This window comes from Malurus melanocephalus, unplaced genomic scaffold, assembly GCF_030028575.1.
Source record: "Malurus melanocephalus ecotype Western Australia unplaced genomic scaffold, MMel_1.1 scaffold_579, whole genome shotgun sequence".
Taxonomy (NCBI): domain Eukaryota; kingdom Metazoa; phylum Chordata; class Aves; order Passeriformes; family Maluridae; genus Malurus; species Malurus melanocephalus.
In genome coordinates this window covers 291907-314949 of record NW_026623811.1, presented here as the reverse complement: position 1 = coordinate 314949, position 23043 = coordinate 291907, and the positions used below count along the sequence as shown (strand labels likewise).

The window sequence follows — 23043 nt, the reverse complement described above, 5'->3', positions numbered from 1 at the left end:
GCCATAGCGCACGTGGCGGCGCGGGCGCATGGCGGGCGGCGATGGCGGCGGGCGCAGTCCCGGGGCCCGTCCGGCGCTGCTGCTGCACGGGGCGATGGCGGCGGTCACCGGCGGGGAGCGGCTGCTGGTGGCGCGGCCCAGGCACAACGGGTCAGTGCGGGGCGTGGGGGGCCGGGGCAGCGCGGGGCGCGGTGGGGCCTGGCGGGTCGGAGCGGMGGAGGCCGCCCGGTGCCCCCTGAGGGGGCTCGCAGGGTCCGTGTGAGGCCCCGCCGGCAGGGCCGGGAGGTGGTGGGGGAGCAGGGAGGTGCAGGAGCCCCTGCCCCTGCTGCGGTTCGTGCTTCTTGTCTGAGTTTCCTGCTACAGAAACATCTCTTTTAAACTTTTTATCCTTGGCGGTTTTCTGTCACGGTTGTGCTCCCCCAGTTGCAGGTCACTGCTGTGTGAACGATTATATATAACATAGAGATTATATACGTATGCGTGTATATGTACATAATACATTGATAACATATGCGCATATATATAAAGTGCACATATATATATAACATCTGTATAATATGTACGTGTATATATATAGCATGTATCTAGCTTATATATATAACATCTATATAATATGTACGTGTATATATATAGCATCTATCTAGCATATATATGTACAATACATATAAAATCATGAATACATAGAATATCTATAACTATGTATTTTGTTATTTTATATATGTGTATACATATCTATATACACACATAATAACAGTCTATTTTATGTCTATAAGTAAGGTGCTTAAAGCTGTCTGTAAGGCAGGGGCCAAGAGAACGGTGCCAGACTCATTTCAGTGGTGCCCGGCATCAGGACAAGGAGCAGTGACCATAAAATGAAGCACAAGAAGTTTTGCCTCAACACAGGGAAGAACTTTATGTGTAGTGTGGCAGAGCTCTGGARTAGCTGCCAAGGAAGGCTGTGGAGTCTCCCTCTTTGGAGACATTCCAAACCCACCTGGACACRTTCCTGTGTCACCTGCTCCAGGTGACCCTGCCTAGGCAAGGGGGGGTTGGACTGGATGATCTCCAGAGATCCTTTCCAACCCAAATGACTCTGAGAACCTGTGAAGTATCTGAAAAGAGGTGTCAGAGCATGGACCAGGCTCTGCTTGGTGGTACCCAGCAATGGGACAAGAGGAATGGGCATAAACTGATGACCAGGGAGTTCCACCTGAACCTGAATGTGAGAAAGAACTTCACTGTGCAGTGACTGAGCACTGGAACAGATTGTCCAGAGAGGGTGTGGTGTGTCCATCACTGGAGATATTCCAGAGYCATCTGGGCACAATCCATGGCCATCTGCTCTGGGACAGCCCTGCTTGAGCCAGGAGGTGGGACCAGATGACCCCACTGTGGTGCTTTCCARCCTGAGCCATCCTGTGATTCTGTGACTGGGTAAATGCTACTGTCAGATTGTCGAGTCTGACAGAAGTAAAGTGTATGCAAAATACAGAGTTACTTCACCAGCAGAGGAGGATTTCCTTTTTGRCATGTGCATACAGTCCAAAAGTCTAAACTTCTGCCACATCTGCAGCACTCTGGGAACTTACTTGTGCAGAGGTGGTTCCTCGAGATGGGGGTATTTGTACAAATAACTGAAATATGAGAATCTTACAAAAGAGGCACCATTCTTTGTAGTTAAGCTTGTGGTTGTTCTAGTCCCAGTAATTTTAGGCTTCTTTTTCACTTGCAGTGATGACAGTCTCTTCATGTACAATTGCAGCAGCGCAGAGAAGCAGACCTTAGGAGAGAAAGGGTGAGAAAATCTGCTCTTTTCCTGGAGGGTGCATCTCCTGAGCTTGTGTGGCAGTGAAAGCAGTAAAAGAAAGCCACAAGATAACTCTGTGAGTAGGTGAAGGGTTGGTTTTGCTAACCCTGATGGATATATATGGATCTRTTTTTTGTTTCTGTTTCATCCAGAGTTTCATTCCACTGTGCACCTTTTTCTCTTTTTTTAGAGAAACACCAGTGGTAAAATTAACAATTCTCTCTCTTGTCAGTCAAGACATTTATGGAAAAGTCCTGCATTTTTTATTAGATATCTAAGGCTGAAAAATCCCASAAATTGGTTGCATAAGTTCTTCTCCAGATCTGTTTTCTAAGTCATGAGAGTTCAAAATACACACAAAAAATGTATTTTTTTTTAGTTTAGATTCAGTACTCTTTTACTTGTAGCYAGACAGGAAATATGTTACTGTTTCCCCCTAAATTTATATCATGGTTTGCTCGCACAGACTTTTGTTTTCTAAGCAGGTRTTGATACAGGCTTAGATCTTATATCAGTTTCCTTTATCTTGACTTATTTCCTTGCATTGATGTTCATATTGCCTCAACATTTTAAGCAGAAATAACAATGTTAAAAGTTTCATTTTGTTCCTCATGCTCCTGGTGGTTTGGGAACAACCTCCTCAAAGGTTTCAGTAGCTCTCAGGTTGTGAACTGTTGTTCCCCTTCTCTCTATTAGGCAGGATGGAAAAGGARCAGATAAAGGAAGTGATGACATCCTGGCTTTTGCCTTCTCCCCATCAGGAGATTATTTTGCCTTGACAGATGACAACAAACGTCTGATTCTGTTCCGCACRAAACCTTCCTGGGAATGTGTTAGTGTCAGGTAAGGAAGCAGGGTGTTTCATGTTCTTATGAAGTTATGGCTGATTGATTTAGAGTTCTAAAATGGGAGTATTTAGGATGTTGATATTTGTTATTGCTTGTCTTCTTTTATTTTTTTTAATTCCCTTGCTCAGACAAATGTAAYATTTTTGGGAATTCAGAGGTATTTGTCAAGAATTGATGTGTGATCTTCCCCCAGTCAGATATGGGAGTGCAGATGTTTAAGTCATTGGCTAAGGAAGGATAATCCTTACTCCAAAACCAGTGTTTTTATCTGTAAGAACTAAAATTTTRCCCACTCCTGGTGAACACTGAGGTTGGGCCTGTTAGAGTGAAGCTGAGTAGTTCAGTGAGYGCATTCTGTGTTTCTTCCAATTTGGAGGATGAGATGTTTTGGGGAGTTTGTGAACTTTTTAAAAAGTACATCTTTATAGATGCAGCTGCAGTTGCTTTTCTGCAGTACATTCCTCTTGAGGAAACAGCCTTTAGCTGTCCACCAGAGGTCCTCCAGTTACAAGTTTTCTGCTGCTGCTTGTGGCAATTCTCTGTAGAAAAAACAGGACCATGAAGGGCTTCCTGAGAAAGTACCTCAGCCTGTGACATCTCTGCTTCTGGTGATCTCTGAGAAATGTGAGACCTTGGCTGCAAAATAAAATTAAGTCTCTGCAGCTTGGCTGTGTGTGTAGGATACAGGATGGACCCTTGGGGTTAAACAGTAGTGAGGAAGTGGTCATGGCATGAAGCTGTGCTAGGGCGATTTAGGTTGGRTATTAGGGAAACATTCTTCACCCAGAGGGTGGGTTGGGCACTGAACAGGCTCCCCAGGGAGTGGTCACAGCTCCAAGGCTGTCAGAGCTCAAGAAGCCTTTGGACAAYRCTCTCAGGGACAGGGTGGGATTGTTGGGGTGTCCTGTGCAGGGCCAGGGGTTGGAATCAGTGATCCTTGTGGGTCCCTTCCRACTTAGGATATTCTATGACTAAACCAGAARTGCCAAATTCTGTTAATTCTGTGTCCTGCCTTCCCTCCTGCCCTGCCTTGTGTGTCTTGCCTGTTACATGACATTGGATAATTGTTGGGTGTTGTAATTTCTGCTGAAAGTTTAACTAGGACCACAGCTGGATTTTTTGGGAACGTCATGACCTCACATTGGGAAACTGGGAATATAGGCAAAAGGCTCTCTTGCATGGATAACAATGCCAAAGTTGAGCTGTGTGACTTGTGTTGGTGTTTTGTGGCAATGTGTATGAAGGTCATGATCACACAGTGATCTTGTAGTCAGCTCCTGTCAAAGGAGAACGTCTGGATCTTTGTGCTCAAGATCACTGGTAGTACARTGAATTAGAGCAAGACTTCTGGTTRGCAAAGTAACCTTTTTTGGAACTGTTGCCTATTATCCTATTGTTGTGGTATTCCTTTAAACAGCCACTAAAAAGTGAAAATTTCTGTCTTCTTACCCCAGGTATTGTTCTCTTGCCTCCAGATGGTCCCTGAATTTCAGAATAGGTGAATGTAAATATCCATTCCCTGTRATCTTTGGTGCCCCCAGTCCTGTGCTAACACACAGGATGTGTTTTCTGKCATATATTGTCCTTACATATATCTGGGTAACTGTTAGAAAGCTGGTACCTGCTGCACTGGCAGCTGGAACTCTTGAGATACTGGCAGATGACAAGGGAAACTCAGAGATCAAATTCAGAGCTTTGTCTGGACAAGGAACCCAGAGGATGTAGCTCTGTGATTTGGGATATGAGGAGAAAGAGTTCTTGAGGCTRAGCAGGAAGGGTTTCCCTTTACACTACAGAGTAGCAACTGCAAAAGTGGTTTCTACACAGCTTTTAGAAGTGTTGCTGCAAAGAACTCTTAACAGGACAAATCCTACCTTGTCTTTTCTATGTGTTTAACTCATATTTTTGTTATGTAGRGTGCAAGGAAGTCTTCCAGCCTTCATTAGAGTCCTGGCATGCTGCCTGGGTGAGGTGCTCAGTTGAGAAAGYACCAAAGCAAAATGCAGTCATGCAGCTTTTAATGTTCTCCTGGTCCTCTCCCCAGTCCAGGTGTTTGCTATTACATAATTCACTCATTTACTAGGCTCAAAAGTGCTGTTTCAGCCCCATAATGTTGCTCTCATGGCTGTCATTTTAGTAATGTTSCATCTGAGAACTTTTTGCCCAGTCTCTTGGTCTGTTTAATTTCCTCACTTGCTGAAGCTGCCATCCAGAGCTGTTCAAGCTGTGCCATTTGTCTTTCAGGTTCGTGAACAGAAGATGCACATCCCTGGTTATCACAGCTGCAGAGGATAAGATTTTTGTTGCAGAYAAGTCTGGTGATGTCTATTCTTACTCAATAACAGAGCCTCAAGCAAATGGAAAACTTGAGCTGGGTCATGTGTCTCTGTTATTGGATGTGGTAAGTGTCTGCTTCTTTGTGTTTACAAACCTGCATTCCTGCTTGTGCTTTGGTCTTTCGTTGTTTCTCTTGTCCCATGGTTTGTTGGGGCATTTTATTGTGTAAATGAAATGTGGTCCAGATTTCTTCCTACTGAGTTTGTGTTGGTGGGGTTTGGTAAGGAAACAAGCTTATGAGTGTTGAAAAAGTCTTTGTTACAGTCACAGAAGACTTGGTGACTGTCTATGGGAGTTCACCCTGTCTGCCATGTCAGCTGAGCTCTTCATTGTGATAAGTTTCTTTTTAAGATGCACAGGGACTTCCACCTCTGCTGTTRGGGGTCAGTGGCTTTCACTGAACCTGGAAGTCAGTGTTGCTTGTCTTAGTGAGTGAGAAAGTTACAGTCACAAAGATGTGTGCTTCCATTGTTGGTGCAAAAGAGTGGCTTAGTGTTTGTACCTGCCTTTTTTGGTGAGGAGATACTGCTGATCTCTTTTTCTTAGTTAAGAAGWATTTCAAACATTGAACTGCTGGACACTAAAGCTGACTCTCTCCCAACAGGCCCTGAGTCCTGATGACCGGTACATCCTAACTGCAGACAGAGATGAGAAGATCAGAGTCAGCTTGACAAAGGCTCCCTACAGTATTGTATCCTACTGCATGGGCCACAGAGAGTGAGTACCTTGTGTGCCAGAGGCATTTTGTACAGCCCTTCCCTGCACATTCACCTTTGTCCACTCTCAGTGGGTGAAATCATCTCTTCAAATCACATTAAACAACATCTCAGTCTGTGATGGAATCATGGAATGGTGTGGGAGGAAAGAAACCTTTAAAAGTCATCCAATCCAACCTTCCTGCCCTGAGCAGGAACATCTTCAATAAGATCAGGTTGCTTAGAGCCCCATTCTACCTGGCCTTGAATGTTTCTGGGCATGGAGCATTCAACACRTCTCTGGGCAATCTGTATTTCACCACCCTCATTGTAAAAAAATTCCTTCCTTATACSTAGTCTGAGCCTACACTTATTTTAAAACCATTATCCCTWGTCCTACTGCAACAGTCCTCCTAAAAATATCTATCTCCATCTTTTTTATAACAACCCCTTATGAACTGGAAGGCTGCAGTRAAGTCTTGTCAGAGCCTTCTTGAGGCTGAACAATCCCCAGTTCTCTCAGCCTTTCCACCCAGCAGAGGTGCTCCTGCTCTCTGCATGTGCTGTTTTTGTGGCCTCTGGACCTGCTGCAATAGGTCTGTGTCCTTCTTGTCCCCAGGACTTCAGCACTGGACACAGCACTCTGGGACCTCAACCAGAGCAGAGTAGAGGAGCAGGATCATCTCTCCACATCCAGAAATCATTAGCTTGGGATGGAGCTTACCTTAGTCTTAGGAAGGGAAGTCTTTGGAAGTCTTTTTGAGGTTGAACATAAGCTAATTAAATTGATGGCATCTCAGTGCAGAACTCAGACTTGGAGGTTCTGTGGTAATAAAAAAAATTTGCTGTGTCAACAGGTTGCATAGAGCATTCCTGCCTGGACACCAGACTGTAGTGTGCTGGAGACTGTGATATAAAATATATTCAAGGAAGGGAGCCTCCAAGAAAGATGGAGAAAGACTGTTTACAAGAGCATGGAGTGACAGGACAARGGGGAATGGCTTTGAACTGACAGTAGGTTTAGATTAGATATTAGGAAAAACCTTTTTACTGTAAGGGTGGTGAGACACTGGAACASRTTGYYYAGGGAARTTRTGKATGTCCCATCCCTGGAAGTGTCCAAGGTGTTCATTAGTGATTGCAGAGTGAATAGCAATATAAATAGACTGAAATATATTCAAGAATTCAATATTTAAATTGGAAATGAATAGGAAAGGATTACATAAATCAGMTGAAAGTACATTGTGTCACAATCCTGAATTTTCTTCTCTCAGCGGCACATAAAGTTTCTGGATATGTTGTGCTTGCTTTGTCCTGGAAGTCTGAATTACAGTGACCAAATCTCTTCCTTTTATTTTTTTGCTCTGGCCTCAAAATTATGCCTGTTTTCAAAAGCAAGACTGTCTCACTCAGGTCGTGTTCTGCTCAGAGGTTTTAAATTGGTGAGGTCTGAGGTAATAATAATTCCTAGAAGTTCAGGTCCTCATTACTCAGTACAGACAAAGCAGTATCAGCAGCTTCTGGAAAACAGAACTTCTGGCTGAATGTAGGCTCTGGTAAACTGCCACMTTGAAATTCTGTAAAGATGCTTTTGGATGATCTCTAACTGTGGCTGGAGAGATGTGGCACTCTGGAAGCTGAGCCATCACTATTGTGTTTTAAAATCATCTGTTGATTCATGTTTTTAATGTGCATCATGAACTGAAAAGGGGAGCGTGCTACCTGAGTAAATCTGTCTCCACTGGCATTTTTGGATCTAAATGAAAATGTTGTCAGCTGGGAGGTAGTCAGTAGAATTCCCCGAGTGCAAATGAGGAAATGTAGTTCTTTATTAAGTAGAAAGTCAGTAGTTTGTGTAGTGCATATTTACTAAGTACTGATGACTTTTTTTTTTARTTCATCCTAATTATCTTGATGTGGAAAATCTGTTCATTGTAAGGTTCTCTTAAAACCTGGYGTTTTTTCTTACTATGTGCTTAAGACCTACGTGTCATGCAAGAGAGTTCAACTTTTGACTGCTTTTCCTTTAGGTTTGTAAGCAAAATACTTGTAATACCCAACTGTCCTGATCTGCTGTTGTCAGCTTCTGGGGTATGTATTGCAATTTCTTGCTTTTTGTATGGTTGGTGTTTTTTTTATTGTTATTTAGATTAGTGTTTTGGCCAAATTCCTTGGGATACTTGGAATAATCTGTCATGGTTTGCAGCACAGCTTTCCTCTCCCTTCTTCCCCCTTTTTCTCAGTTCTGTTCARTGTTCAGCCATTCTGTTGCTGCATCACATAAGAACCTTTTACTGTGCTTACAATAAAAGCCATCTTGGAGATGATGAAATTATCATTAACTCTTGCTCCGGAGCACAGACATTGTTTGTTTGGATGAGAACTGAAGAAATGAATATTCCCTTCTTTCCTTCCTAAACTGATGGCATCCTCCTGCCATGCCAGACCTGCACAGAGATGGAGTTGGCCTAAAAGAAGGAAAACAATATTCTTTGTCTCCCAGACTACCAAAACTGCACAGCAAACAAATAATATTTCCTGTGATGATCACAGTAACTCCTGGCATTTGATTTCAGCTGCTGCTCTTGCTTCCCTAAGGCTCTTGTCCCTCTAATTATTTAAGCAGCTCTAGTGCTGTACATGGCTGTGTTTCATTCTTTGCAAATGCTCTTGCATGGCTTTGTTTTTTCCAGAGAGGTGTTTAGCTTCTCTTCRGGAGGTTACTAAATCAAATGAGAATTTGGATGATAACAAGAGCAGGGGGCAGAGAAGGGCAACCTGAAAGAATTGCCATTAAAATGCTGAGCACATGCATGACTGTGCTACTGGAGACAGGCTTGAAATGCCCTCCTCCAGCTACCCAATTTCCACTTCAAAAGGAGAATTAAAATTATCATGATTGAATAATTTAGAATGCAGGGGGAAATTACCTTAATTAAAATGCTTTATCTGCAATTTGAGGTCTTAACTAAGTGACTATTTAGCAGCTTCTGTGGGGAGCTCTTCAGGGAAACAGGGTTTAGCTGAAGGCCAGGAGTAGTCTCTCTTTGCCTGAGTGCTGGTTGTAATAGACTTGTGTCCCTTTCCATCTGTCCAGGACTCCACTCTGAGACTTTGGGAGTATAAAAGTGGAGAAGAAGTGCACTGCTCTCAGCTRAATACCATCTGTGGGTCTGAGGCAAGCAAACCAGACCAGGTATGTCCATGTGTGTCAGTGCTTTTGCTGTGCTCCTGATTCTTGGGACTCCCAAATGTTTTGGTCGCATTTTGTTAGAACTGCTTCCCTTCTGTTGGTGGGTTTAGAACTTGAGTGAAACCTAAAAACTGTTACAGTAGTCTGGGATTTTAGGATTTCAGGAAGGGAAGAAAGTTCCTGAAATCCATTCCTGTGTTTTGTGTGAATTTCTAAAATGTGCCAAGCAGTGACCAAAGGAAGCTGTGTGTAATTCTTCCGAAATATAAATTCTGCACAGTGGACAAAGCCTTCACTTGAATTTATTTTTCCAAAACCCCAGGTGTTTTAGTCTTTCTAGGCCAAAAAACATCTTGTGACACTGGGAAGATTGAAACATTCACCCATTTTTTAAAATGTTTAGAATTTCAAGTTGCAGTTTTTCTGAGCAGAAAGCAGCTTTGTAATATTTTTAATGATTGACCTGCAGTACTGCTCTGTGCAGTCAAAACACTGGACTTGTTATTTTAAGTTCTATTGCAGCTGGGCAGTGTCCAAAACTAAAATGTACAAGTCCTTCATGAAAACTGAACACCTGGGAGCTCTCCTGAGCTTGCAGCCTGTACATCAGTGGTCTCACACACACAGGATTGGTGTGCTGCTGTGATTTTAGATGTTGACCTGATATGAGCAGTTGTACTGGTAGTTCTTGATCCCTGATTTTGTTTTTTTCTTGTCATTTAATATGTCATAAGACCAATTAGCAGTGATTGTCCTTGTCCCTGCTGTGTGCATGGATTAAACCACCCACTCATCTGCTGGGTTATTTGAGTTCAACTCACCCCCCATCCTGCTGCGGGTGATTTTGCATATAAATCTCTAAAAACACTTATTTCCCTGCAGCCCACAGCTGCTTCCCAGTTAGGTGACGGGTAAGCCATGCATTGCTCTTGGGGCAAATCCACTGTGGAATCCATATCCAGGCAGAAATTGAATTGAAAAGCTCTGCCTACCCTCCCCTGTGTTGTGGTTTGGTAGTGGAAATGTGTTGTGCATGATCTCCCCACAGCTGGGAGCCCACTTTTTCAGTCTGGGTATTGGAAATCCTGGGTTTGGCCTGGAGTTGGTGTTAGCAGGAATTTGGGGTAGGGTCTGTATGGACAATTTAAGTTGCTCCTGGACTTGAAGGGTTTCTCGAAAGCACTCCTGAGCCAGGCACTTCTCACACACATTCACAAGGTCTCTGCCTCATTTCAGCTTGATGTTAGTTCTTGGAATCCTTAAAGAAGGTGTCCTTGGGTTTTCTGACAATTGAAAAACAGGAGGTACCAAATGAGGTGACAAGCCCATCTAGCTGGGATCCACTGATGTTCTGGGTGCAGCACGATTTGAGCATTTCTTTTGGAGTGAATAATGGATTTATTTTAAAATATTTTCCCTTCTAGATTTATAAGTTGACTGAGGACTACTAAGCAACTAACTGAAGTGGGGAATTCTGTTATCAGTGTTATAAATGCTACTTGTTGCTTAGACTGGCTTAGCATAAGTAAAATGGCTTGTGTGTAAATTAACAGTGCTTGCTCTGACACTGAACCCTAAATCCACTGATTACAAACAGTTAATAAAAAATCATGCTRCACTATATAATGAACCTTGACTGTAGCATTAGATAAACAACAAATKCCAATAAACCTGCTGATGCAGGTAGGAACTGATCGAAGAAAACATCTCCAACTCTCTTAGAATGTTTTTGAATGTAGTTTAGCAATACTTGCCTTGCCTCCTAATACACCTGATAAAATCCCTTCCATAGGATACTCTTCATGCTGATGTAGCCTCAGGGGAAATTTGAGATGCCCTTTGTTTGAGGAGTCTCCATTTAACTTTTTCACCTCAGTGTGAGTAAGCAAAGACAGGGAAAGCCAGCAAACTGTGGGTTAATGAATAGAACACAGCAATTAAATAATAAACCTTATTCCTGCAGTGCTTTGCAGTTCTTCCATCCACTGCCACGTGTGATGGTATTGGAAGCCACAAGGTGGCCTATTCCTTGAATGTGTGAAATCCTGGTTATTGCCCACTCTCACAGGTATTTTACAGGGGAAAGGAGACTTGTTCTGCTGGCATCATAGTGCTAGAAATGCCAGAGGTGACGTCTGGTGTTTAGTCATGCTGTGCATCCAGGTATGTCACAGATCATTTCCACAGCCTGGAGTGACATCTGTGGTCTGAATTCAAGGAAACAATCTCTTGAGTCAGTACTTTGCAGCTTGTAACAAGCACACTGTCTGCAACACTCAGCAGCCAATGATCACATGAGGATATAAATGGTTTTTTTCTCTTTTTTTGTATTGTTATATATAATTTTTTTACCATTGATAACCAGTGTGGGTGCACTGGAGCTTGAAACGCAGCTTGAAGCACAATGAGAATGGAATCATCAGCAATGCTGGGTCATGTGAGCACAAAAATGTGGGCCTATTTTGCTTGGCAGATGATGCATATGTGTCTGTTTGGGGAATGTAGGAGTGTTTTGARCAGTGTAGCATTGATTTCAGCTGATGGCTTGCAGATCCTCAGTTCATTTTCCCACTAGAATGGGAGTAAATCTYTAATTCCATAGTGCTAAATAAATATTTTCCTGCTTCAGAGCTTTCACCTCATCTGATCCTCTTGACAGCAGAAGTCTGTTTAAAGTCCAGAACATGAATTGCACAACTCTACCCCAATGCACCAGTACATTCATTTTTTATAGGGTCACCTCTTCTCACAGATGACATCAAAAGTTAATTTTAAGGTGTTGGCAGGCTGATAACAGTGTCATATAAGCACTCACTTAAGTTCAGAGAGTATCAAGTGAACATCTGTTTATCACAGAATGTTCTTGTAGCTCTTCCTTAACTGATTTCATAGCCTTGTCCTTGACCAAGATCCTACTGTGGGTCTTAAATTCATTTTGCTGATTTTTTAGCTTCCCCCCACATGGAAAGAACTTGGAAAAAAAGATTCATTTTCCTGTCTCTTTCCAGCTGTGACTAAAACCTGGTTCAAATCAAAACAGCCTCTTCCCTCCTCCAGTGAGGTTGGGGGAGAGCTGCTGCGTCATTCAAGTTCACAGAACCCTTTGTCTCTCTAACAAAGCACTTAGCTGTGTAGGTGGGCACTTTTCCTGCATATTTCTCCCCTGCAGGCAACAGGCAGAGAGGCAGAKCTTTGTTATTAGAAATAATTAGCATAGGTTCCAGTTTTTTTAATGTATGTATGTATCTGGGCTTGTTCCTTTAAGTATCTGARGAATCCACTGGTGGCTTACAGTTAACAGGAGCTGTCAGTTTTACTGGAGAGCTGTGGTTTAAATGGCTCCATCCTGCAGAAACTGCTTTTAGCCACATTASCTACAGAGAACCTTTCTGGTTCAGCCTACTCATCCATCCTACCTGGTATCTGGAACCATCTCTTATGTCTGTGTGAAACAGGGGTCCTGAGTCCCAATGCTAAAWATGGACTAAAAACTTAGTATTTCTGCAGAGTAGTGGGAAATAAGTCCCGTCTGTTCCAGGAGCTCTGAAACATATCAATCRTTTTGATAATGGTTTTTATAAAAGGCTCCTCTGTCCAGACAGGTGGTTGAGATGAGTGAAAAGTGTGTGCCTGCTCTTCTTGCTTCCCTCCATGAAACTGCATCACACAATTTTTCTCAAGTGCTGGAGAAAAAAAAAATTGTTTTCAGCTCTATTTATGCCATGAATTAATTTTCTTTCCCACAGTTGGTTTATCTCTTAGTAGTTGCATCATGTGCTGTTGACAAAATAGTTAGCTTCTGGTGTTAAACTTGCTGACTTGAATTTTTCAAAGCTGTACAGCTTGTTTTGCTTTCCTACATGGATTGCAAAACTGTGAAACAAGCATCCTGACAATGCCTGTACATCAGCTGGTAGCTCCAAGGGTAAAATCCTGTGGTTACTCCCAAATTCACCCTGACTTCATGAGCCAGAGGTTCTGTCTAGTGACCAGTGTTGTGTTAAGGGAAGAAGTGGAGGTAAAAAAAAAAAAGAGTATTTGAGAATATATCAGAATTCTGCCAGCAGAGTGTCAAAAAGATGTATTTTCCTTTCCCTAAAGGAAATAACTCTCTGCTTTTCTACTTGGAAGGTTTTAGTCATCAGCAGTGTTGGTGTTGTCACTGCTTATAAAATACATTTGAGAACCAGCCGTTTGCTGTYGCAGTTTTGCCTTTCATGTTATATAACAGATACTCTTGAAAAAGCACCCCAGGACATCATCTTGCAGTTTCTTTGCTCCTCACAAGTTCTTCCCCACTCAAGGAACCTGAAATCATTTGCTTCATATTTCAAGTAGAATGGTTTGTGCAGCAAAGGTGCTGCTTCTCTCCCAGATAAAACCATAAAASTTCTAAATTAGGAGTGTGATGTGAGGTTTTTTTTGTTGTTGGGYTGGTTTTGGGTTGTGATTTTTTTTTTAATGAGAAAAATTACCTCAGGCAGTCTTTCCTTGTCGTTCAGAACACAATTCCTGTGCAGCAGGGTGGCTTCACCCAGAGACAGGTTGAAACAGAGACAGCACAGCAGAGATATTAGGGATATTAGCTATGCATCACTATCTTCATTTTTTAATGAACAGAACAGCAGCTAATAGCTTGTGTTTGTAATATCTGAGCTGCTGGTGTGATACTCTGCCTGAGCAGGCTGAATGTCAATGTTTTTGCCATTAGCATTGCAGGRGAAAATGTTTGAAGGTGGTATGTTTTCCTTCATCTGTTGGTTTGTCTGCTAAGAGCAGTTCACTCAAACCTTTACATTTGGTCTCTGGACAGTGTGGAAGGGAGAAGTGTGGAAAGCTTCATAAAACAGCAAACACGTAYAAAAATAAACTTGACTGCAGTTTGGAGATAATTATGTTGCTTAACTCACTGTAAATTAAAACATCTGCTGAATTTTAAAAGCTCATAGTGAAATGGAATGTGAATTTTCTGCCCATAAATGGTCTTAGCTTAAAAGGATGTTTCTTTTTCTATTCCTAACAGAAATACACTGTGTCAAGAATGACCTACTGCTGTCAAGGTGGTTATGTTGCCATTCTGTGTGACAGGTAAGAATAGATGGAATAATGCCTGAAATCATCACAGCTCCTGCAAAGATGAGAGCAGCTTTTCCTGCTSTSTGTYCTGGCTGTCCCTGAGCCTGCAGGGCTTGGTGCTGCCTCACACAGAGCCTCTGAGTCCTTACTGTGCCTGTTCTGAATGCAGAGGGGAGTGCAAGGCTTACCTGGTTAGTTAAATTTCGCATAGTTTGTGGTGCTTTTCCTTCAGCTGGGATGTACAAGAGCTGAGGGGTGTTTTATTTTGACTGGTGCTCAGCTGTATATTCCTTCAAGTGCAGCCCTATAGGCCTGTGTGCCACAATGTAACACTCCTCATGTAATTCCTTAGTAATCCTTATGAAATTCTCTTTGCTACCTTTTTTTTTTTAAGAAAAGGCAGCACTGGCTGCTTTTTCTTTCACACAACACTTGAAAAGCTGTTTGACATGTTGGGTATTTACAGCTTCTGACTCAGATCATGTAAGCAAACTTCACTTGAAGTGCATATTCCAAGCACTTTGCTTTGGCTCTGTTTGGAATTAGAGTGGGTGTCTGTAGTTTGCTGTACAAGTGCTGGCTTTAGGTGGATTTGGTAATAATGGTAATTAAGCTTTTCCTCTCGAAAGTATTCCCACAGTCTACATCTTTCAGCTCGATGCCACTGCCCAGCAGCTGGTTTACAAGCAGCAAATCTCTCTGAAACACAAAGGTTGGGATGTTGCATTTGAGGAAACGGGAGACCTGTGGATTTTGCAGGAAGACAAGGAGGCTCCTCTTCTTTTGTACAGAGCATGTGATGGACAGTGGAAGGTACTTTTTAATGCTGAAAATCCGAGTGTTTGGTGATGTCTTGAGGCCACAACAGAAGTGGAGTTTGCTGTTCCCTGGAAGCTAAAAGGCTTGAGATGGAGTAAAAACCRTAGATACACATCTCCTGCTTCTCACCTGTGTATGCAAAGGTGTCAGGAGCTTGTTATGAGCACCAGTGTGTTCTCAGCTCTAAAGCTGCCATCTGGCACASCAGGATCAGAGTGCTTGTCAGCTCTCAGTGCTTTAAACCATTGCCTGAACTTTCTGTGGGCTACACTTGATGATTAAAAAAWAACAACCACAAACCAACAAAATCCCTTTGGGTTTGCTCAGGAATGTTTTCCACACAGCTTTCCTTGTGTCTGCCTCTGAGGGATCCTTTGCAGGACAAGGCATTCTGGGAGCATTAAGGGGATTACTTTATTTTCACTGAGAACAGGGAATCAAATTTGGGGTATGTGCTATCAAGTTTTCTTTTATTGCCYATTAAATAACTGGAAACTCATTTGTTATCCTTGTAAGTCCCCAGCTAATTATGGTCTARTTGTGAAGTGGTTTTAAATGAAACTTCTAAGTATGTTCTTTGATCCTAACGTGTTCCCTGGGATACTCCTTTTCCTCACAGATTAGTAAGTGGGAATGAACTTTCTTTTGTTCAAATGGCAAAGCTTTCCCAGCTGAACTTGAGATCTCAGGCCAGGTTTCAGTAACAATCTTAGAAAAAACAAGCCTAGAAGAGATCGTGGAGGTTTTACACTTGCTCTGTTTCACTACCCTCTGCTGAGAGCTGTTGCAGTTTTCAGCATGCAGTGAAACATGGAGTTGTCTGTTAATCCCAAAATAACATGCAGCATTCCTTCTCTTCCCAGGCTGTAACTGATGACAAAGGATTGCAGAAGATGTCAAAACATATTCAAGACAACTGGACAGCGTTTGAAGGTGAGAAATTTTGCTTACAGTTTTAGGTAATGCAGTTTTTACCATTTAAAGCTTAAGATTTCGAAACATGATTGGAGTTCAGGTCAGTTTAGTTGTCTGTTGAAGTGATTCAAGCTTTGTTTTCTCAGTTTCATCACTGTCTGGTGTGGAGGTCAGTGCAGATAATRAAGTGTGTTCAGGTCACTGTTATCACAGAACGATGTAGGTATTTAGAGCTGAATTGCAGCCTTGTAAYTTCTGCACAGACACCTTATCACAGGGACTCTGTCTCCAGACAGCCCCTGGAATGTGTCTCACAGCCATGGTATCAAACACTGGTGTTTGTTGTCTTGTCTCCTGCCTGGGTGTGAGACTTTTATCACAGGTGCAGTGGAGRCAGTCAGGATGGAACAGCCTTGGGAGGAGCAGCTCTGCTGTAAAGATGGGCTGCTTGGGTCCAGCTTGGCAGGGCAGATCATGTGGAGCCTGCTGTGGCTCGAAGGTTTGACCCTTGATGTGACAACAGATGACATTGGTTGCTGTCAGGGCTCATTTTGTTCTTGCTTCCTGCCTCATTCCCCTCTCTGCCAGAAAAATAATGCCTGGTTTACTAGTTCAGAAGCACCCTACACTTTCCAGGATTTTTTTAGTATTTAAAAAACCCAGCTGAAATTATAGCAGTGGTTGTGGCTGYGCAGTAGAGAAGGGTTGTGGCATGTGCTAAAATCTCAACTATATATTGAAACTTAATTAATAGAAATTKCTCTCCTGTACTTCACTGGGAGACTGGGAATCTTCCTTAAAAAATGTGTTACAGTTCCCACCAGTCTTAAAGTATGTGCATGGTGGCCATATGTAAAGATGGAAGAGCTGCAGAAATGTTCAGTCTGGCGTAAAGTCTCCTTAATATTTGGTGTTGGGTGGTTTAGCGTGTAGCAGTCATTAAGTTGGTCATTAAGYTGTAATTAAGGCGGCACAGTCTTCACAAGTCAGGTGCTCCTGTGGAAGGGAGATGTTTGCCTGTAGATGTTGCAGGTAGTTCCAGCCAGGCAGATAATTAGCAGGATGAGGTCTGAGTGAAAATGAGCAGGGAGAAGSAAAGAGAACAGGCAGGGGGAGAGGTTCCGGGCATAATTAACTGGTGGAACAAATGAGTGTGAAAAGCAGTCACTGGCTCATCTGCATCTGGGAAAGGAGCACGGCTCATATGACAGGGTTCATTATTGTTAATTAGTGAGGGGAGGCTCACTTGATGAGCACTTATTCCACTGCATAATTAGTGCTTCAAAGGTGGTTACATCTTCTGAAACAAGTGATCATTGCATTGTTTGAAACCAGTCGTAATCCCTGGGTATTGTCCTTTTATAAACTTTTCCCACTTGTTTGAGGTTTCTGTGTGATTTAAAATGCATTGGTCAATCTGGAAGGATCATAGAATCCTAGAATGTTTTGGGTTGGAAGAGAGTTTAAAGACAATCCARTTCCAACCCCTYGCCGTGGGCAGGGACACTTTCCACTCKCCCAGGGTGCTCAGAGCCCCTTCCAGCCTGGCTTTGGACACTCCCCAGGTTGGGGCAGCCACAGCTTCCCTGAGTAACCTGTTCAAAGTGCCTCAYCATTCTCATAGAAAAGAATTTCTTCCTAATACTGAGTCTAAACCTGCTCTCAGTTTGAGGCCATTTCCCCTTGTATACATTGAACAGCTTGATGTTGTGCTATAACTCATCCCAGAAAAATAGAAGAGGAAAATTTCGTGCAGACTGATAGAGTAGCATGGTTGTTCAAACCAGCAGCATCCAATTTCTCCCAGGGCCGAGGGCCAGTAAAATTCTTACTGTGTAAATGCAACACCCTTGAAAGTAAAAACGTGTGCTTTGCTGAGCAAGGAAAAGCTGCATTGTCTACCAGGAAACAGGGAGATGCTCTGTGGATGTTTCTGTGGAGGAGCACACTTAGTTGAGGACCAAACCCTAGCAGGTACTGGATTTCTCTTCATTTGTCCTTTAAAGATTGTTGATTTTGGTAAGTGGGAGAAGGTGAGTTCTGGCACTGGCTTTGTCAAGTGCCATTCTAACAGTTTTTTAGAAGTGTGGACCTAGCCAGGTAATCTGTATATTCTTTACAGAAACAATCTGGACTGGGGATTTTTGCATAGCAATTAGTCCCCAGTTAAACTTGTTTAAACCTATGGTATTGAGGATGCTGAGGAATATTGTACTGAATTCACAGAAAATGTAACACAGCCATTGAAGCAAATGCTTAGGAATCTCTGTGTGCTGTAGAACGTAACTATTTGAGGCCTACTCCTCTGGCTTTCTTTTAATTTGATCCTTTAGGAGAAAAGCCAGCTAAGCACACTTAGGTGGCAGCTCCCTTTGTGGTGCTTGTGTCTCAGGGAACAACTCCAGTGGGGTTTTGTGAGAGCAATCATTTCAAACACAGGAGCCTTGAAGTCTGCAAGTGTCCAGTGTGTGAGGGGAGCTCTGCTCTTTGCTTCAACATCAGGTGCTTGCCTCTATGAATGTTTTAGCCTAAAAATGGAGCCTCTGCCTGGCTGGTGAATGCTGAACAGCTGCTTGCCAACAAAAACCAGGCTTACACAGTGTAAATGTTGATGTTTAATCACAGGGTGGTTTGGGTTGGAAGGGACATTAAAGATGATCTCATTCCACTCCCCTTCCACTCTCCCAGGTTGCTCCAAGCCCYGTCCAACCTGGCCTTGGACACTTCAGGGATGGGRAGTCCAGAGCCTCACCACCCTCAYAGTAAAGAATTTCTTCCCAATATTTAATCTAAAYGTGCCCTCCTTCATCTTAAAGCCATTCYCTCTTGTCCTATCACTTMATGCCTGTGCCAAAATCTTTCTCCAGCTTTCTTGAAGTCCCTCAAGGTACTGGAAGGCTGAAACAGTGGACAGGACCACAGTAAATGAGCTGGAATGCCACTGTCTAAAATTACTGTGCAGGAAGGAATTGATGAGACCACTGAGGGATTTACACTTGTGTTCTTGTTTTGTCCAACTGCAGGGTTTGTTGGTGCAGAGAGCTACTACAGCAACCTCTACAAGGCCTCCTTTGAAAACATGGACGAGTACCTACAGAGGAAGGAGGAGAGGTTACAGCAGCAGAAAAAGAAAAGGCAGGATGTGCAGCRTGGTTCCAATGGACAGACAAAAAAAAAGATGAAGACTGAAGAGCCATCACTATGACTCTTGTGAGCTTGTGACCTTTGCCTGGAGGAAGGGAAGTGCTCCAACTGTGGACTCTTTATGTGTAAAATGAATTATGCAAGAAGACTGGTTTAAATTTTTTATTCTGGTTTTCAGGTAGCCTGGTAGGACAATATCCTGTTTGCAGCAAGTAATGCATTTACAATGTACCTAAACTTTCTAGCAGATTACAGTATTAGTGGTCCAGTCCTGGTAATCTCTGATGCATGTTATATGAATACTGGAGATGGTGTTTTCCTTGAARCAGGGTTTTCCTTTTGCCTACTGTGTTCAGGCTTTCTTCTTCAGGTGGAAGCACACTGATAAAAGTGGATGCAACTTTGTTTTTATTACTTTCGGTCTGGGTTGGTTTTTTTTTTTAACCTTTTTTTTATAAGTCTGTTAGTTAATGTAACTAACTTGGTGTACCTGGGTATGGGAAAGGGAATGCAGAAAAAATTGTTGCTTTATCTGTCCTTTATCTGAGACTTTGCCTTTTCTGTTTTTATCCTTTAACTTSAGTTCATATGGTTGGGATTTTTGCCTAGCTTCTGATCCATTACTTCTTACTTGGGGAATATTTCTATGGGAAGAAGTGCAAAAGTTAATTTTGTATGCTACCATGTAAAAGTAAAATGTGCCAGTCAACCTTGAGTTATTGGAAGCTCCTTCTCTTACAGTATGTTCCTACTGTGTCTGTGGAAGTTGTTCCAGAGGCCCATGAGCAAAATTTTGTTTCTGGTTTTTTTTCATGGAGAACTTTTCCATATTGTAATTATCCAAGAGATGTATCTTTTTTGAGAAGTTATCAGTAAGAGCCTTATGGGGCCACTTGTTGCTTCATCACAGGGCAGAAGACTTGTTCATCTACCAGATGGTATCATGTTCATGTGGAATATAATGTCCTTCACAAAACCAGGTGTGGAAATCTGTACAATCCATTAAAAGTATTCAGGATTAACCTGTGCACTGTGAGTGGTTCTCTCTGGAGTGTCTGGGCACGTGGAATTTTTGCATTCAAATGCAGATGTGTGGCCCAGCTGCTTGGTTTGCTGACAGCTTTTATCTTCCTCTTCTCCCGTGAAGATGCTGAATGTCAGTAATAGAGCTCAGCAAAAGGGAGGGAAATTTCCTTGTAGTTTCCCTAAATGCCATGGAAAAACCCTGTTGATTTCAGTCTTCTGAAGGACTTKGGGGTGAAAACTTCTGGACTGTGTCTGAAACAGTCAATACAGTGGTGCAGCACTGGTGATGRGAATTTTTCTTGGTCCTTGAGAAAAGATGAGAAGCTGCCATCTGAAGTGCTTGATGCTGGCAGGAGTGGTGGCTTGGAGTCTGATGCACCTGTGGTGTGATGGTGGCTTTTAAAACTTTGTAATTCTTGTTGTATTCATTTAATTTAAGAGGGGCTCTAGGGAAAGCAGTTGGAGAAGCAAATAAGCTCCAGCCTCAAAGTGTGGCTTTTATTTAGGAGTATAGTTAGCATATTTTGTAAAATATTACCAGGACCAGGCTTGTGTTCACACTCTGAACCAGGCAGGACAGGAGGGAAAGGTTGGGTTTTTACTAGCTGTGATAAAGAAATGATCCAATGATGAAGCTTGCAGATACAAAGCAAACTCCAGCATTTTGGAACAAATTTGAATGTCCTTCAGGAACCTGTGTTTGGATCACTTGTGCATTTCACCAGGTAGCAGTGCTTTTAAGGAGGTGATGTGAGATAAAGGTAGATCCTTTTTGAGTCATCAGACATTTATTTTTGCCAAGTCTTCTGGGATAGTGTGGGTTGGTCCCAAGTATTGCTCTGATGCTCTGACCTGACCCGGGGCAGATTCAGACATCTTGGAATTACAGAATGGTTTGGGTTGGAAGGGAGTTTAAAGATCATCCAGTTCCAACCCCTTGCCAAGGGCAGGGGCACCTTCCACTAAAAGCCCCATCCCACCCAGCCTTGAACACCTCCAGGGACGGGAAATGCAAATGAATGCAYTTCCAAGGATGCTGGAGGCTGTGAGTGTTCAGGGTCACCTGTGACACTCCTGCCCACCACAGAGGTTTTTGCCCAACCCTGCCTTCWCCAGCAGCTTTGATGTGAAGTGTTACAAGTCCATGTGCACAAACAAAACCATTTACTCAGAGGAGGGAAATGTGAGGAGGACACAGGTGACTGCTTTCAGGGGTTGGTTGCAGATACTAYATGCCAATATTGTTAAAATTCTAAAGGAGCAGACTTCCACAGCAATTCCTATTCCCACGGGATATTTTTGCTCAGCACAGGATAGGCCTTGACAGTGATCTCCACTGGCTGCAGGCACTCCTGTGATCCTCACCCTGCCTSCTGTCCTGGAAGAAACCCAAAATTTCTTCCAACATTTGAACTCATGACAGATCGTGGTGCGTGGGAGTGACATGAGATGTGATATCTGGCAGATGGCTCAGGCCTTTTTGTTCTTTCTCCTGYGAGTTCTCCTTTCCTATTCCATTTCATGTTTCCTTTTCTGCACACTGAGCTTCAGTTGTGAGACCATGTGTGCCCGTGGATTGCTTTGAAGAGCTCTGTGCAAAGTGATCAGAGAAAAGAAACTTTGCTGGAAGCTCTAAATCCTTCCTCAGATGTTTTCCAATCTGCTTTGTCTCACTGGAAAACAGACACACACAAATCATTAAAAGGGAGTGGATACCACTGCTGCAGAGAGGGAGACAACACTCCTCTCCCTGGTATTTGAACTATTTATTTCTCGTGGGTAAACCTGATGTCACTTGCTCRTGTTTATTTTCTGAACTTGAACCAAAGGCTGTGTGTGTGCCTGGCAGAAGGRGGTGGATCAGCCAGGGTGCAGTTTTATAGCAGGACTGGAAACCCTCAAACCATTCCAAGAATATTTGTAGGCAACAGAAATTTACCCCATGCTGCACTGGAGCTTTTTCTGGTGATGGTGCAGCTCCTGTGCTTCTCTCCTGAGCAATGACAATCAAAGGAGCTTTTAAAAATTGCAGGTAGGGAAAAGAGTATTTCTCTTCCTCAGCATTTCCAACCAAAGCATATCCTTCCTACTCCTGTTGCTGAGATTTCACCAAAATCCCCTTCAGCAGCACAGATTTGAACAGTGACCTTTTATCTGTTGTAGCAGGAAGAAATCCTAATCAAATGTAGCCCAGAACTTTGGAACAGTCCTTACATTTTTAGCAAAACTTTGAAAACAAGCTTGTTCTGTAAAAAAAAAGTCTAAACAAAAATGTTCCTTTATTTAAAAACAAAAACCCCAATACAATGTAGTTCCTTTATCTCCAGGCTAATAAAAAGTTTCTGCCAATTTCAGTGTTCTCCAGAATCTGCTTCAGCTTTCTGTGCTGAGATATTTCGCATGGAGTGCTTTGATCTCAGGAGAAAAAGCGCTGTGGGTTTAACTCTTACCTGTTGTCCCTGCTGCCATCATTCCGGTGAGGTGGTGTGAAAGGAGACCAGGGTGATGTGGAGTGTGGTGAGGAAAAGCCTCACCTGGTTCAGCAATAATTGTGGATGCAGAGGTTGGGAATAAAAGAGAATTGAATGCTGATTTTTTTATGTATTTGCACAGGTTATCACCYACTACTGCACATCAGTGCTTCTTTTAATACTCCCATTTTCCTCTCTCCTGTTCTATTAATAGAGATTAATACAGCCTTGAGTTTGAACAGCTTCTGGTGAGTTTATTTCAGTCAGTGCCCATTGGAAATGGGAGTTGAGTGCTGATGGTTCCTTARTTCAGCTTTGAATTCAAACAGCACTTTTATAGCTGGGTGGATGCATTGACTCCAGAGAATCAGCACAAAGCAAATCCAGGCAGAAGCAAACAGGACCTGAGCACAGCCATGGAGCCTCCTCTGCTTCTGTCAACAGCCAGGCTACAGCTCTCCATGGAAAAGCTTTGAACAGTTACTCACCTGTCTGAGATTTATCAGCTTTACACCTGTAAGCAGGATGTAATATTCCTGCATTTTGCCTATAGGGATAATAAGAATTTAATATTTTTATCTGACATGGAAACTCTGACTTTGGACTGTCAGATCTAGTCATATATATATATACACACACAGAGGAATATAAATGTATAAATATAAATATACATGTGTATGTATAAATGTATATATATATATATATATATGTA

At 42.6% G+C, this 23043-nt stretch overlaps 1 protein-coding gene across 1 annotated transcript; it reads left to right on the top strand.

Moving 5' to 3' along the window:
* Positions 1-13: 13 nt before the first annotated feature.
* Positions 14-19248, top strand: WDR4 (WD repeat domain 4). Its single transcript, XM_057382693.1, has 11 exons — positions 14-150; positions 1733-1795; positions 2504-2650; positions 4900-5056; positions 5597-5709; positions 7718-7778; positions 8785-8883; positions 13904-13968; positions 14586-14769; positions 15639-15708; positions 18714-19248. The coding sequence occupies exons 1-11, from the start codon at positions 29-31 to the stop codon at positions 18893-18895; spliced, it is 1263 nt and encodes a 420-aa protein (XP_057238676.1). The 5' UTR covers positions 14-28; the 3' UTR covers positions 18896-19248.
* The last annotated feature ends 3795 nt before the right edge of the window (positions 19249-23043 follow it).